The sequence below is a fragment of the Coregonus clupeaformis genome, chromosome 12 (assembly GCF_020615455.1).
Source record: "Coregonus clupeaformis isolate EN_2021a chromosome 12, ASM2061545v1, whole genome shotgun sequence".
Taxonomy (NCBI): Eukaryota; Metazoa; Chordata; class Actinopteri; order Salmoniformes; family Salmonidae; genus Coregonus; species Coregonus clupeaformis.
In genome coordinates, this window is record NC_059203.1 from 36101822 (window position 1) to 36122095 (window position 20274).

At 46.0% G+C, this 20274-nt stretch overlaps 1 protein-coding gene across 1 annotated transcript in view; it reads right to left on the reverse strand.

Annotated features, from left to right (window-relative positions):
* LOC121578762 (potassium voltage-gated channel subfamily B member 1-like) overlaps window positions 1–8597 on the reverse strand; it is a 103354-nt gene extending 94757 nt beyond the window's left edge. Inside the window, exon 1 of the mRNA XM_041893150.1 lies at window positions 7949–8597. Coding sequence (XP_041749084.1) covers window positions 7949–8509 — 561 coding nt within the window. The 5' untranslated portion in view covers window positions 8510–8597. The remainder of the gene's footprint in view (window positions 1–7948) is intronic.
* Window positions 8598–20274: the final 11677 nt, after the last annotated feature.

The window sequence follows — 20274 nt, forward strand, 5'->3', positions numbered from 1 at the left end:
TTTTTTTTCCCTGGCTTGGCTTCTCCAGTGATTTTACCCAAACACCGCTACTGCATGATATTAGACTTGTTTGATTTAAAACCAAATTATTTGCTAGAAACCATTTTTGTAAAGTGTTAAAATCATCTTGGAGAGTTGCTTGTATCTGCAGAATATTTTAACCTGAAGTATAGAGCACTATCACCAGCATACACAGTAAGTGATAATGTGTATTCTGACAAATTAGAGGCAATTCATTTCTGAATATAGAGAAAAGCAGGGGGGGCAATACTGAACATTGATGTACTCCTCTACTGAGTCCAAGAAGATGTGATTTGTGTCCTTCTATGAAAACACATTGTTTTCGATTGCTAAGATGCATGGAACCAGTTTAGTGATCTGTTAGTGAAACCAATATTATCTAATCAAAATCAAATCAAATCAAATGTTATTGGTCACATGCGCCGAATACAACAGGTGCAGACATTACAGTGAAATGCTTACTTACAGCCCTTAACCAACAGTGCATTTATTTTAAACAAAAAAAAGTCAAAATAAAACAACAACAAAAAAAGTGTTGAGAAAAAAAAAAAGAGCAGAAGTAAAATAAAGTGACAGTAGGGAGGCTATATATACAGGGGGGTACCGTTGCAGAGTCAATGTGCGGGGGCACCGGCTAGTTGAGGTAGTTGAGGTAATATGTACATGTGGGTAGAGTTAAAGTGACTATGCATAAATACTTAACAGAGTAGCAGCAGCGTAAAAAGGATGGGGTGGGGGGGCAGTGCAAATAGTCCGGGTAGCCATGATTAGCTGTTCAGGAGTCTTATGGCTTGGGGGTAGAAGCTGTTGAGAAGTCTTTTGGACCTAGACTTGGCACTCCGGTACCGCTTGCCGTGCGGTAGCAGAGAGAACAGTCTATGACTAGGGTGGCTGGAGTCTTTGACAATTTTGAGGGCCTTCCTCTGACACCGCCTGGTATAGAGGTCCTGGATGGCAGGAAGCTTTGCCCCAGTGATGTACTGGGCCGTACGCACTACCCTCTGTAGTGCCTTGCGGTCGGAGGCCAAGCAGTTGCCATACCAGGCGGTGATGCAACCAGTCAGGATGCTCTCGATGGTGCAGCTGTAGAATTTTTTGAGGATCTGAGGACCCATGCCAAATCTTTTAGTCTCCTGAGGGGGAATAGGCTTTGTCGTGCCCTCTTCACGACTGTCTTGGTGTGTTTGGACCATGATAGTTCGTTGGTGATGTGGACACCAAGGAACTTGAAGCTCTCAACCTGTTCCACTACAGCCCCGTCGATGAGAATGGGGGCGTGCTCAGTCCTCTTTTTTTTCCTGTAGTCCACAATCATCTCCTTTGTCTTGGTCACGTTGAGGGAGAGGTTGTTGTCCTGGCACCACACGGCCAAATCTCTGACCTCCTCCCTATAGGCTGTCTCATCGTTGTCGGTGATCAGGCCTACCACTGTTGTGTCGTCGGCAAACTTAATGATGGTGTTGGAGTCGTGCCTGGCCATGCAGTCATGGGTGGACAGAGAGTACAGGAGGGGACTGAGCACGCACCCCTGAGGGGCCCCCGTGTTGAGGATCAGTGTGGCAGATGTGTTGTTACCTACCCTTACCACCTGGGGGCGGCCCGTCAGGAAGTCCAGGATCCAGTTGCAGAGGGAGGTGTTTAGTCCCGGGATCCTTAGCTTAGTGATGAGCTTAGAGGGCACTATGGTGTTGAATGCTGAGCTGTAGTCAATGAATAGCATTCTCACATAGGTGTTCCTCTTGTCCAGGTGGGAAAGGGCAGTGTGGAGTGCAATAGAGATTGCATCATCTGTGGATCTGTTGGGGCGGTATGCAAATTGGAGTGGGTCTAGGGTTTCTGGGATAATGCTGTTGATGTGAGCCATGACCAGCCTTTCAAAGCACTTCATGGCTACAGACGTCAGTGCTACGGGTCGGTAGTCATTTAGGCAAGTTATCTTAGAGTCCTTGGGCACGGGGACTATGGTGGTCTGCTTGAAACATGTTGGTATTACAGACTCAGTCAGGGACATGTTGAAAATGTCAGTGAAGACACTTGCCAGTTGGTCAGCACATGCTCGGAGTACACGTCCTGGTAATCCGTCTGGCCCTGCGGCCTTGTGAATGTTGACCTGCTTAAAAGTCTTACTCACATCGGCTACGGAGAGCGTGATCACATAGTCATCCGGAACAGCTGGTGCTCTCATGCATGCTTCAGTGTTGCTTGCCTCGAAGCGAGCATAGAAGTGGTTTAGCTCGTCTGGTAGGCTTGTGTCACTGGGCAGCTCGCGTCTGTGCTTCCCTTTGTAGTCTGTAATAGTTTTCAAGCCCTGCCACATCCGACGAGCGTCAGAGCCAGTGTAGTACGATTCAATCTTAGACCTGTATTGACTCTTTGCCTGTTTGATGGTTCGTCGGAGGTCATAGCGGGATTTCTTATAAGCGTCCGGGTTAGAGTCCCGTTCCTTGAAAGCGGCAGCTCTACCCTTTAGCTCAGTGCGGATGTTTCCTGTAATCCATGGCTTCTGGTTGGGGTATGTACGTACGGTCACTGTGGGGACGACATCATCGATGCACTTATTGATAAAGCCAGTGACTGATGTGGTGTACTCCTCAATGCTGTCTGAAGAATCCCGGAACATGTTCCAGTCTGTGCTAGCAAAACAGTCCTGTAGCTTAGCATCTGCGTCATCTGACCACTTTTTTATTAACCGAGTCACTGGTGCTTCCTGCTTTAGTTTTTGCTTATAAGCAGGAATCAGGAGGATAGAGTTATGGTCAGATTTGCCAAATGGAGGGCGAGGGAGAGCTTTGTATGCGTCTCTGTGTGTGGAGTAAAGGTGGTCTAGAGTTTTTTTCCCTCTGGTTGCACATTTAACATGCTGGTAGAAATTAGGTAGAACGGATTTAAGTTTCCCTGCATTAAAGTCCCCGGCCACTAGGAGCGCTGCATCTGGATGAGCGTTTTCCTGTTGATTAATGGCCTTGTACAACTCATTCAGTGCAATCTTAATGCCAGCATTGGTTTGTGGTGGTAAATAGACAGCTATGAAAAATATAGATGAAAACTCTCTTGGTAAATAGTGTGGTCTACAGCTTATCATAAGATACTCTACCTCAGGCGAGCAAAACCTCGAGACTTCCTTAGTATTTGATTTTGTGCACCAGCTGTTGTTTACAAATATACACAGACCGCCACCCCTTGTCTTACCGGAGTCAGCCGTTCTGTCCTGCCGATGTAGCGTATAGCCTGCTAGCTGAATGTTATCATTGTCGTCGTTCAGCCACGACTCGGTGAAACATAAGATATTACAGTTTTTAATGTCCCGTTGGTAGGATAACCGTAATCTTAAGTCGTCCACTTTATTTTCAAAAGATTGAACGTTGGCTAATAGGATTGATGGAAGAGGCAGTTTACTCGCTCGCCGTCGGATCCTTACAAGGCACCCCGATCTACGTCCACGATATCTCCGTCTCTTCCTCACGTGAATGACGGGGATTTGGGCCTTGTCGGGTCTGTATGATATCCTTCGCGGCCGCCTCGTTGAAGAAAAAATATTCGTCCAATACGAGGTGAGTAATCGCTGTCCTGATATCCAGAAGCTCTTTTTGGTTATAAGAGACGATGGCAGAAACATTATGTACAAAATAAATTACAAATAACGCGGAAAAACACACATAATAGTACAATTGGTTAGAGGGCTGTAAAACGGCAGCCATCTTCTCCGGCGCTGTTGTTGTTCAAGTTTTCCTAGTAAGATAGAATGATGCTTTTGATAAATCACTAAAGATGGCACCAGTTAGTTTGCTTTGGTCAGATGAAGAATGTATATAATTAGTAAGTTTCACTAATGCTGTAGTGGTAGAATGGTTGGGTCTAAAACCAGATTGAAAGGGTGAAATTAAATTAAATGTATCTAGGTACTGACACATTTGGGAATGTATTAATTTCTCAAAGAATTTTGCTATTGAACAGATTACTGATATAGAACTATAGTTATTTACCAGCTTTATGAAGAGGGGTCACTCAGGCACATTTCCATACAAAAGGTATTTCACAAGTCGTTAAAGACATGTTGAATAGATCTGCTAGGGCAGGGGTCCAAACTGCCTCTGGAAGCAACGTCAGCACAAGACCTGTTCGTCGGGAGCTTCATGAAATGGGTTTCCATGGCCGAGCAGTCGCACACAAGCCTAAGATCACCATGCGCAATGCCAAGCGTCGGCTGGAGTGGTGTAAAGCTTGCAGCCATTGGACTCTGGAGTGATGAATCACGCTTCACCATCTGGCAGTCCGACGGACGAATCTGGGTCTGGCGGATGCCAGGAGAATGCTACCTGCCCCAATGCATTGTGCCAACTGTAAAGTTTGGTGACCCACACTTTCCGAATTATTACTCAATCTATTTACAGTTGTAGTGTTCAGAACATGTTATTGAGTTATTATTATTAATGTAAATGGAATATTGACATAATAAAACAGTAGATCTCTTAACATGACTGTGTCCATTGATCCAGCCCAGTGAATGTGTTGCTTTGCTTTATGGCTGCAGCATGAGCTATGAGCCGATACATTTCGTCAAGGATAATTTTACCAGGAATCATTTCCCAACTACATACACTCATTATGACATCCAAAAATAAGAGTGGGACCAGAATAAGTTTGAATACTCAATTAAACTGACTATAATCAGTTGAAGAGTTACATTTATGTATTGGTTTTGATTCATGCATCGATTTTCTCCAGTCACCTGAGATGCATATCTCCAGTAAGATATTGTCACGCCCTGGCTCTGGGGACTCTTATATGTTGAGCCAGGGTGTTAGTTTCTATGTTTAGTGTTCTATGTTTTTGTTCTAGTTCATGTGTTTCTATGTTGGCCGGGGTGGTTCTCAATCAGAGGCAGCTGTGGCTTGTTGTCTCTGATTGGGAACCATACTTAGGCAGCCTGTTTTGCACTTGTCATTTGTGGGATCTTGTTCCGGAGAGGTTTGTGTTTGTTAACCTTAGGACTTCACGTATCGTTTTGTTGTTTTGTTGTCTTGTATTTAAAGTACTCATTAAAAGATGTACGCATATCACGCTGCGCCTTGGTCCGCTTCTATCGACGATCGTGACAGAAGATCCCACCAAATAAGGACCAAGCAGCGTGTCCAGGAGCAAACGCCAGAGGTAACGCTAGTGGATGTCCTCCTCGGTTGGGGGAAGATCACCGAGGAGGAGGCCGTCCGCTACCGGAGGGCGATGAGGGAGGATGCCCAGGCAGGAGAGGAGAAGCGGCGCCAACCGGGCCGTCGTCGGACAGGCGAGAGGCAACCCCAATAAAAAAATTTGGGGGGGCACACGGCATGGACGACGGGGCTGCTGGAGGCAGCTACAGGGCGAGTTTGTGGACTAGGAGAGGAGGCCACCAGGTTACGGGGGCCATTGGTCAGGAGGGAGAAGGAGAGTGTGGAGGCACGGCGAGAGGAACTGAGTAGCCAGCAGAGGGAGCGGAGGTTTATGAGGAAACCCAGTCCCGCTCCTCGCACCAAGCAAGTGGTGTGTGTCACCAGTCCGGTCCGGCCCGTTCCTGATTCCCGCACAAGGCCAGTGGTGTGTGTTCCCAGTACGGTCAGGCCCGTTCCTGCTCCCCGCACTAAGTTAGTGGTGCGTGTTCCCAGTCCGGTCCGGCCCGTTCCTGCTCCCCGCACTAAGTTAGTGGTGCGTGTTCCCAGTACGGCCCAACCCGTTCCTGCTCCCCGCACTAAGTTAGTGGTGCGTGTTCCCAGTCCGGTCCGGCCCGTTCCTGCTCCCCGCACTAAGTTAGTGGTGCGTGTTCCCAGTACGGCCCAACCCGTTCCTGCTCCCCGAACTAAGTTAGTGGTGCGTGTTCCCAGCCCGGTCCGGCCTGTTCCTGCTCTCGCACCAAGCCTGTGGTGCGCGTCGCCAGACCGGCCCGGCCTGTTCCTGCTCCCCGCACCAAGCCAGTGGTGCGCGTCGCCAGCCCGGTCCGGCCTGTTCCTGCTCCCCGCACCAAGCCTGTGGTGCGTGTCGTCAGCCCGGTCCGGCCTGTTCCTGCTCCCCGCACCAAGCCAGTGGTGCGCGTCGCCAGCCCGGTCCGGCCTGTTCCTGCTCCCCGCACCAAGCCAGTGGTGCGCGTCGCCAGCCCGGTCCGGCCTGTTCCTGCTCCCCGCACCAAGCCAGTGGTGCGCATCGTCAGTCCGGCACAGTCCATGCCTGTTCCACCGGTGCCTGGTCAGGTACCGGTCAGCTGCTTCACACCGGAGCCTAAGCAATCCGCTCCACCGATGTCCAGTCCAGCTCCAGCCAGCGGGACCAGACCAGGGGCGCTACGGGGGGGTAGCTAGAGAGTGGTGGTCACGCCCGGAGCCGGATCCGGGCCCACCCGGCCCCTCCCCTGTTGGGTTTAGTTGGCGCGGTCGCAGTCCGCGCCTTTGGGGGGGGGGGGGGTACTGTCACGCCCTGGCTCTGGGGACTCTTATATGTTGAGCCAGGGTGTTAGTTTCTATGTTTAGTGTTCTATGTTCTTGTTCTAGTTCATGTGTTTCTATGTTGGCCGGGGTGGTTCCCAATCAGAGGCAGCTGTGGCTTGTTGTCTCTGATTGGGAACCATACTTAGGCAGCCTGTTTTGCACTTGTCATTTGTGGGATCTTGTTCCGGAGAGGTTTGTGTTTGTTAACCTTAGGACTTCACGTATTGTTTTGTTGTCTTGTATTTAAAGTACTCATTAAAAGATGTACGCATATCACGCTGCGCCTTGGTCCGCTTCAATCGACGATCGTGACAGATATATTTCTCTCTCCTTCCTCTTTCAATTTGCCAATAAAAATATGAACTAACATCCTGAAACAGGTTGCCTCTTCAGTTCGAGACATCTATAGGAATCACACTGGGTTTGAAATCAGAGACTGTTGGAGTCTGAATCCGACAGAGAGGGAAAAGATCATTAGAACTGCATGCGTTCAATCACGAACTGGTCCTTGTACCTGTGCTTCCCACTTCTCAGTAGGCTACTGCCCACTTGTCTCCAGACAAAAATAAGTATTCTATGTTTTAAATATGAGGGCAACATCAGATACATGCATAATATCATATCAGTCTGTCATGATGGACCGAATGCTCAGTTTACACCTCTACCTCTGTATTGGTATTGAGAGGCGATCCCTCGGCTACATTCATTCATTAGTACAGGAGAAGTGGAATATAGTGCTTTCCCAGGAGCTCTCCCCAGCCTTTGAACATGACAGATTAAAAGCACTGGCTCCGAGGTGATGGGAGCCACCCAGGCATCAGAGGCCACAAATAATAATAATATGCCATTTAGCAGACGCTTTTATCCAAAGCGACTTACAGTCATGTGTGCATACATTATTTTTTTTTTTTTGTGTATGGGTGGTCCCGGGGATCGAACCCACAACCTTGGCGTTACAAGCGCCGTGCTCTACCAGCTGAGCTACAGAGGACCACGACCCACAAAAGGGTTTACGTCAACCTCATGAAGTCAACCTGCAATGACCTGCTTCCTCACAAACACACTCATAGTATGAGTCATAGCACTTACAAGTCTAGAAACTTAAAGTATTCAATGCAACACTGTTCATATTGCTTGTAGGCTAATGTTGATGGAATAAATAAATCAAAGTAAATATTTGTTAGTTATGACTTAAGCAAATAATTTGCTTCACTTTTTCATGCAAGTCAACAAAATGTGGCACCTTTTTATTCTTTGTTGAATGTAATACAAATTACTAAATTGAATCGTGTAGACTGGCGGTAAGCCACCAATAATGTTTACCTAGGAGGACCTAGGTCAAGTTACATTCGCTTATTCATTGCTGATCCACTTAAATCGAGATGACACGCAATGCATGGCAGAGCAATAAGCCCATACATGGAAAAGTTCAGACAAACTTGAAGAGGTAGCTTACCTGACTTAGTGCTTACCTTAGCAGCTAAAGATGAACTTGGCTTCTCCAGGAGATCCCAAAGTTTCTTTTGCTTCTCGGAACAACATGTGGTATCAAAATCCTCGCCTTCCCTGGTCTTCATAGTCTCGGCCTCTCGTTTGAGCTCCTCATTCATCTGTTCCTTCTTCTGGTGGTACCTGGCCTGGCAGCAGGACTCCAGGTAGATCTCATCTATACCCCAGTAGTCCAGCTCCTGACTGAATGACAAGGCACACATCTCCTCCATCATGTGCAACTTTCCCGTGCGGGAGAAATTCAGAATGGATGTGAAAGCCCCAGGGTGTCTGTCGAAAAAATACTCATTATCATCCAAACTGTAGTCGTCGCATATCTCCATGAGAGACTCATGAGTGTTACAGTCTCGTAGTTTGCCCAGCCTTGTTCGGGGCAACCTGTCCAGCGTTCTCCATAGAACTTCATGGAGAAGACCCCCAACATTGAGTGTCACCCGGCGGGAGTGCGACTTGCTACGGATGATTTCCACCGGCTCGGGTGGAAGCGAGGTGGTCGACCGAGAGCCCCCTTTATTCATCCTCATTCAAGACGTTTGGCCACTTGAGATTGAATAATGTCAGAAACTATAAGGTCAGACAGGTCCAGAAGACACGGTCCTACATTAGGGTCTGTTCTCCCCCATTCCTGTGGCTGCGAAAAGAGGAAAAGAGAAACATCATGGGTCACTATATAAAATTACCATCGAACCCAATGACCTACAGACCTGATAGAGAACGTTTCTCACACAATGTCAGGTGGTTTATCCACTCATTAGAGAACCAAACAAACAATTTAATCAGCTTTAAGATGCTCAGCCGCTTTCCTCGCTGATGAGTGAACGGAGTGGGGGAAGCCAATGATATAATCGACTCTACTCATGAGCGCTCTCCAGTGCTGACAACGCCTAAAACTGTCAGTAGAGAAAACCATCAAATTTCCACGCTGTGCGCTGTCCCTTTACTTCGGCGCTGAAATCATTTAACTTTAGTGCCATATAAAAGAGCGGGGTTTCACGAGAGCGAGGCAGCTGCGACCTGACATTTGAAGGTGTTCTTGAACTCATCTCCCTAAAGAGATACAGTATTAGCCCTACTAACATAGATAAGCAGGGGAGTCCAGACTCAGCGAAAACTAAAGTAGGCCTACTCTGCAAACAATGCAAATCATTATCTTGACCTAGCATTCTATTTAATTTGAGCAAAAAACGCAGGTTATCATAAACAAATAATAAATTATGTATATTTTTGAAAATTCACACCATTTAAATCACACCAAAGTTTTTTAATTCGTCTATTTAGAGCAATAAGCAACTGCCATGTAGCTTATATAACCTACTATAATTTGCGCAAAACAGACTCGACATTAGTGTAATCATTAACCAGTTGTTTGTGGGAAAATATCTGAGTTTTAATTTTAAAAAAATAATTCTAAACATTGCTCGGTTAGGCTTTGGCTAAAACATTTGGATCAGTCAAATAATGTGCCCAAAAGTGCATATGTAATTCTAAAGTCCGATGGTTCACAAAAGCGAAAGAAATTACACAATTTCCATTCACATTTTGAATTCCTCCAATCGATGGTCTGATCATAACCATGATAGGCCTATAGATTGGCTATAGATGGGATAGGCTAGCTACAACATTATGGTAGTCAAAGTGCAACAGATGAAGACGAAAATTATACCAGATATTATAGTCATGTTACTTACATATGTTCCTTTTAGCCTGAGAGTATAAGAATAAACATTTCAACATCTTAAAAAGCCATTGCGCTGAATTGTTGCTCCGCTCACCGCCTGTCTATTGGAGGCTGTTTTTAGAGACATCACCCCCGCATCAGACATGTTTAAAAGCGGGTTACATGCGCTGTAAAATCTCAGGTCAAACTCGTGTCCTGCTCTTCCCTTTTGGAACGGCTCAACAAGTATGCTGTGAATGCACCGATTCCTCTATACCTGGTTGCTGAGTTGTGTGCCTGTGGCGTGCATCACCGCCTACGCTCCAGCGGGGTTCTGCAGGGGCTGATTTCGCCGAGGCTCCGCTCCTCCAACCAGAAGCTGCACTGCCGGGGGGGTTTAACCCATTCGGTGTCAAAGGGGCTGCGCTTACATCCTCTATAATCCAGAGTCTTGCAAAAGCTAGTAAACACGAAACAATCATGAGGCAATACATTTACTACATAAATAGGTAACCTTCAGGCTTCAGGGTGATGAGAAATTACGCAGTTGCTCTCTCTCTGTGCACCACTCTTTGGGACATGGAACAGTGTGCACGAGAGTGTAAACATTTATTTAACAAGATTTACATTGGCAGGGCACAGTTGTTTTGGTCTCCCCTGCAGTGGGCATGATCAATTGCCAATATATACACAATGACACAAAACCATAAAGACTACAAATCAAGCAGCAATCACTGGGTTCAGCACTATTGTGCGCAAGAGAGGACAGGTGTCTGTCTGTAAGTTTCCATCCAATTGGCAAAAGATTTTCATGCTAATATTCTAAAATCCGCATAAAAACAATATGCGCTTTGTTTCACCAGAGATGTGTTTCCTTCAAATGGACATGTTGAGGATAAAAGGCTGTGCTGATGGCGTAGTGCACATAAAATAACTTTTACAGTTACATTCCCATGTACCGAATAAAAAATACAAGTTCAATCGGTTTCAATCGCATTTTTAACTCTGATGGTTTTGCCACAAAAAAGGTTGCGTTATATAATGTGCTCACTCTGGTATTGGCAAGTGCGCTCTAGCCCACAGTTTGCAGATGCAGTGCGGGTAAAACCTACATTATGAGATTATTCGTGTGGTTACCTGGAGGAAAATGGGGGAGTGTCATGATTTTTCAATTTCAGTCAAGGGGAGAGTTTAGTAGTTTTTAAATCTAGTCCAGGGGAGGGTCATATAATTTGTAATTTTTTTAATTAAATATTTCTTAGTGTTTTACAATTAGTTGCTTATTAGGCTATATCAGTGGCGATTTTAGCATGTACATCTTGGTGGTGCAAACTCATATTAAATATAAAAAAATAAAAATATGCATGCCAGCAAAGCCACTACACAACACAACACTAAACAATACATTAATTGCACAATAACGGTGACAAACGGTATTCACAAACTGTTAAGGCCTACAGTTGAAGTCGGAAGTTTACATACACTGGAGTCATTAAAACTAGTTTTTCAACCACTCCACACATTTCTTATTAACAAACTATAGTTTTGGCAAGTCGGTTAGGATATCTACTTTGTGCATGACACAAGTCATTTTTCCAACAATTGTTTGCAGTGTCACGCCCTGGCTCTGGGGACTCTTAAATGTTGAGCCAGGGTGTGTAGTTTCTATGTTTAGTTTTCTATGTTTGAGTTTCTAGATCGTGTAGATCTATGTTGGCCAGGGTGGTTCCCAATCAGAGGCAGCTGTAGTTAGTTGTCTCTGATTGGGGACCATACTTAGGCAGCCGTTTGGCACCAGTCTGTGTGGGATCTTGTTCCGTATAGGTATGTTATTAGTCTACCTTGGACTTCACGTATCGTTTGTTTGTTGTTTTGTTCGTGTTCAGTACGTTAATAAATATGTACGCTTATCACGCTGCGCCTTGGTCCGTCTCATCCGTAAACGATCGTGACAGGAGATCCCACCAAATGAGGACCAAGCTGCGTGCCCAGGAAGAGAGAATAGCGATGTCTCAGGTGGGCAAATGGTGGTCATGGGAGGAGATATTCGCGGGGAAAGGGCCATGGGCGAAGGTAAATGCCCAGGCAGGAGAGGAGAAATGGCGCCAACCGTGCCGACGACGGACACCCGAGAGGCAACTCCAAGATTTTTTTTTGGGGGGGGCACACGGCGTGGACGACGAGGCAGCAGGAGGCAGCGACAGGGCGAATCTGCAGACTAGGAGAGGAGGCCACCAGGTTACGGGGGCTATTGGTCCAGAGGGAGCAGGAGTTCATTGGTCAGAGGGAGGAGCTACAGGAGGCGATAAGGGAGAAGGAGAGTGTAGAGGCATGGCGAGAGGAGCTGGTTAGGCAGCAGAAGGAGCGGAGGTTTATAAGGGAACCCAGTCCCGCTCCTCGCACCAAGCAAGTGGTGTGTGTCGCCAGTCCGGTCCGGCCCGTTCCTGATCCCCGCACTAAGCCAGTGGTGCGTGTTCCCAGTACGGCCCGACCCGTTCCTGCTCCTCGCACTAAGCCAGTGGTGCGCGTCGCCAGCCCGGCCCGGCCTGTTCCTGCCCCTCGCACCAAGCCTGTGGTGCGCGTCGCCAGCCCGGTCCGGCCTGTTCCTGCCCCTCGCACCAAGCCAGTGGTGCGCGTCGCCAGCCCGGTCCGGCCCGTTCCTGCTCCCCGCACCAAGCCAGTGGTGCGCGTCGTCAGCCCGGTCCGGCCCGTTCCTGCTCCCCGCACCAAGCCAGTGGTGCGCGTGTCCAGTCCGGCACGGCCCGTGCCTGTTCCACCAGTGCCTGGTCCGGCACCGGTCAGCTGCTCCACTCCGGAGCCAGAGCAATCCGCTCCACCGGGGTCCGGTCCAACTCCAGTCAGCGGATCCACTCGAGCCAGAGCAATCCGCTCCACCGGTGCCCAGTCCAGCTCGGCCAGCGGCTCCAGTCCGGAGCCTGTACAGTTCGTTCCACCGTCGTCGGGTCCAGCTCCAGTCAGCGGTGCCAGACCAGACCAGGGGCGCAACAGGGAGGTGGAGAGAAGGTGGTGGTTACGCCTGGAGACGGATCCGCCTCCGAGGCGGAATGCCCACCCGGCCCCTACCCTGTTATGTTTATGGGGCGCGGTCAGAGTCCGCACCTTTGGGGGGGGGTACTGTCACGCCCTGGCTCTGGGGACTCTTAAATGTTGAGCCAGGGTGTGTAGTTTCTATGTTTAGTTTTCTATGTTTGAGTTTCTAGATCGTGTAGATCTATGTTGGCCAGGGTGGTTCCCAATCAGAGGCAGCTGTAGTTCGTTGTCTCTGATTGGGGACCATACTTAGGCAGCCGTTTGGCACCAGTCTGTGTGGGATCTTGTTCCGTATAGGTATGTTATTAGTCTACCTTGGACTTCACGTATTGTTTGTTTGTTGTTTTGTTCGTGTTCAGTACGTTAATAAATATGTACGCTTATCACGATGCGCCTTGGTCCGTCTCATCCGTAAACGATTGTGACATGCAGACAGATTATTTCACTTATAATTCACTGTATCACAATTCCAGTGGGTCAGAAGTTTACATACACCAAGTTCACGGTGCCTTTAAACAGCTTGGAAAATTCCAGAAAATGATGTCATGGCTTTAGAAGCTTCTGATAGGCTAATTGACATAATTTGAGTTAATTGGAGGTGTACCTGTGGATGTATTTCAAGGCCTACCTTCAAACTCAGTGCCTCTTTGCTTGACATCATGGGAAAATCAAAAGAAATCAGTCAAGACCTCAGAAAATAAATTGTAGACCTCCACAAGTCTGGTTCATCCTTGGGAGCAATTTCCAAATGCCTGAACGTACCACGTTCATCTGTACAAACAATAGTACGCAAGTATAAACACCATGGGAACACGCAGCCGTCATACCGCTCAGGAAGGAGACGCGTTCTGTCTCCTAGACATGAACGTACTTTGGTGCAAAAAGTGCAAATCAATGCCAGAACAACAGCAAAGGACCTTGTGAAGATGCTGGAGGAAACAGGTACAAAAGTATCTATATCCACAGTAAAACTAGTCCTATATCGACATAACCTGAAAGGCCGCTCAGCAAGGAAGAAGCCACTGCTCCAAAACTGCCATAAAAAAGCCAGACTACGGTTTGCAACTGCACATGGGGACAAAGATCGTACTTTTTGGAGAAATGTCCTCTGGTCTGATGAAACAAAATAGAACTGTTTGGCCATAATGACCATTGTTATGTTTGGAGGAAAAAGGCGGTGGCTTGCAAGCCGAAGAACACCATCCCAACCGTGAAGCACGGGGGTGGCAGTATCATGCTGTGGGGGTGCTTTGCTGCAGGAGGGACTGGTGCACTTCACAAAATAGATGGCATCATGAGGAAGGAAAATTATGTGGATATATTGAAGCAACATCTCAAGACATCAGTCAGGAAGTTAAAGCTTGGTCGCAAATGGGTCTTCCAAATAGACAATGACCCCAAGCATACTTCCAAAGTTGTGGCAAAATGGCTTAAGGACAACAAAGTCAAGGTATTGGAGTGGCCATCACAAAGCCCTGACCTCAATCCTGTAGAAAATGTGTGGGCAGAACTGAAAAAGCGTGTGCGAGCAAGGAGGCCTACAAACCTGACTCAGTTACACCAGCTCTGTCAGGAGGAATGGGCCAAAATTCACCCAACTTATTGTGGAAGTCTACCCGAAACGTTTGACCCAAGTTAAACATTTAAAGGCAATGCTACCAAATACTAATTGAGTGTATGTAAACTTCTGACCCAGTGGGATGTGATGAAATAAATAAAAGCTGAAATAAATCATTCTCTCTACTATTATTCTGACATTTCACATTCTTAAAATAAAGTGGTGATCCTAACTGACCTAAGACAGGGAATTTTTACTAGGATTAAATGTCAGGAATTGTGAAAAACTGAGTTTAAATGTAGTTGCCTAAGGTGTATGTAAACTTCTGACTTCAACTGTATATATAGAGTACCGGTCAAATGTTCGGACACACCTACTCATTCCAGGGTTTTTCTTTATTTTTACTATTTTCTACATTGTAGAATAATAGTGAAGACATCAAAACTATGAAATAACACATATGGAATCATGTAGCAACCAAAACTATGTTAAACAAATCAAAATATACTTTATATTTGAGATTCTTCAAAGTAGCCACCCTTTGCCTTGATGACAGCTTTGCACACTCTTGGCATTCTCTCAACCAGCTTCATGAGGTAGTCACCTGGAATGCATTTCAATTAACAGGTGTGCCTTGTTAAGAGTTAATTTGTTGAATTTCTTTCCTTCTTAATGCGTTTGAGCCAATCAGTTGTGTTGTGACAAGGTAGGGGGGATATACAGAAGATAGCCCTATTTGGTAAAAGACCAAGTCCATATTATGGCAAGAACAGCTCAAATAAGCAAAGAGAAATGAGAGTCCACCATTACTTTAAGACATGAAGTCATCAAAGCGAGCCTAGAAGTTATCCATCAGCTTCTGGATGAAATCAACATGGTTGGGAACATCTTTGTCTCCCTGCGTTTGCACCAGAAGATTGGGGAAGTAGACAAGTTCTCCCTGGAGATCATTCTTGAAAAGCTCCAATTTCTTCTGGAAAGCCCAGACTGCTGTTATCATATCACACACTGTGTTGTCCCATCCCTGCAGCTCATATTCAGTTGATTAATGTGTGATGTAATGTCTGTCAAAAATGCAACTGTTTCCATCTTTTCCTCATCTACCAAAAACTCAGAAAACTGAGTTGCCTTGTCACTCTTTTACTCTGATAAGAAAGCTTTGATTTCCTCCTGAATGGCCTAAAAGCATTCCAAAACCCTGCCTTTGCTGAGCCATCTGACATTGTTGTGCAGTAGGAAGTCATCAAAACTGGCATTGGCCTCTGTCAGAATGCCTCGTAGCAGGCGCTGTTGTAGGGATGATGTTGCTCTCAAAAAGTTGGATCAGTTTCATCATCGTTGTCATGACCTCAGAATACTATTTTCCCAGACTGGCACACAGGACAGATTGATGGATGATGCCAGGTCAGGGTGGTCCTCTTTCAAACATGCAACCAGTCCCCTCCCTCTTCCTATCATGGCTGGAGCTCCATCTGTGGTGATGGAAACCACTGACTTCAGATCTATCCCCCTTTTTGTCAGCATCTCATGGATATCCTCTCCCCGTGTGTGTGCTTCTAGATTTGTTAAACCCAACAGCTCCTCACAGAATTCCTTCTTTGTTTCTTTATAAAATCTGACAAACACCAGAAGCTGGGCATTATCAGTATTATCTGTTGATTCATCCACAGCTAATGAAATGCATGCTGCATTCTGAATGGCCTCATCAAGTTGTGAAGTAAAATCTTCAGCTAATATTTCAGTTATCCTCATTGCTGTGGAATCTGACAGTGGGATCTGTTTGATCTTTCCCCTGAGCTCATCTTTTTGTTTACCTTCAAGCAAGGTGTCAGCAACTTCACACATGCATTATTTTACCATCTCAGCGTCTGAAAATGTTTTTGTTTGTGTTTTCCCAAAACCTCAGTAAACACTCCATTGCACGTTGTTGGGCTCTCAGAGAATTGATAATGATTTTGGTGGACCTCTCATTTTGGGATTTGAGTTGGTTAATCTTGTTTGTTCTCACCTCAGTGTTCAGGGGATACGTCTGATCGAATTTACTATGTCTGGTGTCATAATGGCGCTTAACATTGGCACTTTTCACGAGAACTACGGACTCACTGCATATCAGGCACATTGGTTTTGTGCTAGTTGCGGGGAGAATGATTAAATACTGTTCCATCCACACGTCTTTGAAAATACGGTTTTCAGACTCAACTTATCTTTTTTTTTTAACAAGCCATATTAACTAAGATACTGGTAACTAAGCTCCTTCTATCTGTGATCTTTACAGTTGAACCGCGGTCAAATCTTTATTTTTCTTTATGCCTACTTGTCCCAAGGTTCCGCGGAGGATATTTGGATTAATGTAATTTCTGCCTGCTTGTCCCAAGGTTCCACTTAGGATATTTTGATTAATGTGATTGGGTAAAACGCGGCCTCTGGTATTTGCATATAACCACACGATTGGATTAGACGGGGCACTAGTAGAGGTGGGCGTTGCTTCGAGAGAGAGCGCGAGAAAGAGAGGTTGCTGAGTTAAAGAGGCCGCTGCGCCCGGTAGATTTTTTTTTAAAGCTGTCTAAAAATAATGTATTGACGTATATATAACAAAATGCGATGTTGTCCGGTCCGGAATGACCCTTCTCTGGGTCCGGACCCGGACCGCGGTCCGCCAGTTGAGTTTGGCTGCTACAGGCTCTGAAGTGAATGGTAGGAGAAGCACAGAACAAAGTTATACACTGCTCAAAAAAATAAAGGGAACACTAAAATAACACATCCTAGATCTGAATGAATGAAATAATCTTATTAAATACTTTTTTCTTTACATAGTTGAATGTGCAGACAACAAAATCACACAAAAATTATCAATGGAAATCAAATTTATCAACCCATGGAGGTCTGGATTTGGAGTCACCCTCAAAATTAAAGTGGAAAACCACACTACAGGCTGATCCAACTTTGATGTAATGTCCTTAAAACAAGTCAAAATGAGGCTCAGTAGTGTGTGTGGCCTCCACGTGCCTGTATGACCTCCCTACAATGCCTGGGCATGCTCCTGATGAGGTGGCGGATGGTCTTCTGAGGGATCTCCTCCCAGACCTGGACTAAAGCATCCGCCAACTCCTGTGGTGCAACGTGGCGTTGGTGGATGGAGCGAGACATGATGTCCCAGATGTGCTCAATTGGATTCAGGTCTGGGGAACGGGCGGGCCAGTCCATAGCATCAATGCCTTCCTCTTGCAGGAACTGCTGACACACTCCAGCCACATGAGGTCTAGCATTGTCTTGCATTAGGAGGAACCCAGGGCCAACCGCACCAGCATATGGTCTCACAAGGGGTCTGAGGATCTCATCTCGGTACCTAATGGCAGTCAGGCTACCTCTGGCGAGCACATGGAGGGCTGTGCGGCCCCCCAAAGAAATGCCACCCCACACCATGACTGACCCACCGCCAAACCGGTCATGTTGGAGGATGTTGCAGGCAGCAGAACGTTCTCCACGGTGTCTCCAGACTGTCACGTCTGTCACATGTGCTCAGTGTGAACCTGCTTTCATCTGTGAAGAGCACAGGGTGCCAGTGGCGAATTTGCCAATCTTGGTGTTCTCTGGCAAATGCCAAACGTCCTGCACGGTGTTGGGCTGTAAGCACAACCCCCACCTGTGGACGTCGGGCCCTCATACCACCCTCATGGAGTCTGTTTCTGACCGTTTGAGCAGACACATGCACATTTGTGGCCTGCTGGAGGTCATTTTGCAGGGCTCTGGCAGTGCTCCTCCTGCTCCTCCTTGCACAAAGGCGGAGTTAGCGGTCCTGCTGCTGGGTTGTTGCCCTCCTACGGCCTCCTCCACGTCTCCTGGTAGCGCCTCCATGCTCTGGACACTACGCTGACAGACACAGCAAACCTTCTTGCCACAGCTCGCATTGATGTGCCATCCTGGATGAGCTGCACTACCTGAGCCACTTGTGTGGGTTGTAGACTCCGTCTCATGCTACCACTAGAGTGAAAGCACCGCCAGCATTCAAAAGTGACCAAAACATCAGCCAGGAAGCATAGGAACTGAGAAGTGGTCTGTGGTCACCACCTGCAGAACCATTCCTTTATTGGGGGTGTCTTGCTAATTGCCTATAATTTCCACCTGTTGTCTATTCTATTTGCACAACAGCATGTGAAATTTATTGTCAATCAGTGTTGCTTCCTAAGTGGACAGTTTGATTTCACAGAAGTGTGATTGACTTGGAGTTACATTGTGTTGTTTAAGTGTTCCCTTTATTTTTTTTAGCAGTATATTTCTAAGATAGTTGCTGGGATAGTGTACATAAAACTACAGTCGTGGTCAAAAGTTTTGAGAATGACACAAGTATTGGTCTTCACAAAGTTCACATACTTCAGTGTTATGAGATATTTTTGTCAGATGTTACTGTGGTATACTGAAGTATAATTACAAGCATTCCATAAGTGTCAAAGGCTTTTATTGACAATTACATTTAGTTTATGCAAAGAGTCAATATTTGCAGTGTTGACCCTTCTTTTTCAAGATCTCTGCAATCCGCCCTGGCATGCTGTCAATTAACTTCTGGGCCACATCCTGACTGATGGCAGCCTATTCTTGCATAATCAATGCTTGGAGTTTGTCCAAATTTGTGGGTTTTTGTTTGTCCACTCGCCTCTTGAGGATTGACCACAAGTTCTCAATGGGATTAAGGTCTGGGGTGTTTCCTAGCCATGGACCCAAAATGTCGATGTTTTGTTCCCCGAGCCACTTAGTTATCACTTTTGCCTTATGGCAAGGTGCTCCATCATGCTGGAAAAGGCATTATTAGGCTTAGTCCAAAAAACGCAATATCTTGCGCACAGACTAGCCTTTAGCCTATGTTCCGTTCAGTTTGAGAAGGAGAGTGCAGAGATGAGGAGGACCACAGGTCAACTTTGATAGCTTTCTACTACTATAATTGATTTTATTAAAAACAATATGTTTCTTGCCCATGATGTATTTATCAGAATTATTGACCTCACAATAAAACAGATTAGAGTAATTTACATTGTGGTGCTGAAACGTGAAGCAGCAGGCGCGAAACAATCACTCGGAAATGGACAGCTCATGGTACTGAAAGTAGGCAAATTCGAGTAGACATAATTAATTTCAACGTCTTCATTTTTATTTAGACTTTACTAACAAGAGGGTTTTGTGTTGGAGCCTATTTCTTCCTATTTAAGAAATAATAGGCAGGCCTACCTGTTTGACAGACGAAATTAGGTTATAGCCTGCTATATCCATAGATTTGTCGGTCAATTCCTCCACCCACCATGCACTCTTTAAATAGCCTACCTCTGTGTCTGTTAAGTTAAAACCAAGACTCGAATTGAGGGAGTATGAGAGGTTATGCTGTAGGCCTACCTTTTATTAAAGAAAATGACGAAAAGCACAGGCGTACCCCTTGTTAGTTTAAGATTTTGAAGAAGATAAAATATATAAAGTGATCTATAACAGCGCTTTGGTCCGCGATGCTTTATGCTAGAAACAAGCTGTAAAATACCCGGGAAAGACGTGACTCCGATATGGAGATATCAGAGGCTAGACAAAAAATAGACTTTGCTTGAGAAGTAATCTAATTCTGTCACTATCAATTGATTTAAACTATTCACTTTTTGTACAATAGAAGATGTTTATACCCAGACAGCTTCTAGGGAAACACTTGTGACCTCTCGTTGGGTTAAGCCATGTAACCAGCAGTTAAACTTACGTTCTGCGTCGGTGGGCCTACTCTGTCTGGAGTGGAAAGGTAGACCTAACTTTAGAAAGTACCATGCTTAGATTCCTAATGACGTCTCGGATGACAAAACCTAAAGTTCAATGTGTTTCCATCGCATTTTCAACTCTACCGATAGTTTTGTCACAAAAACTGTTGCATTAAATAGTAAATGTGACTACTATGGTCTTGGCACATGCGCTCTAGACAACAGCTCGCAATTACAGTGCGGGTAGGCTAGTCTACATGAGATTATTGTGGATAGTCTAAGAGCAAGAATATTTGTATT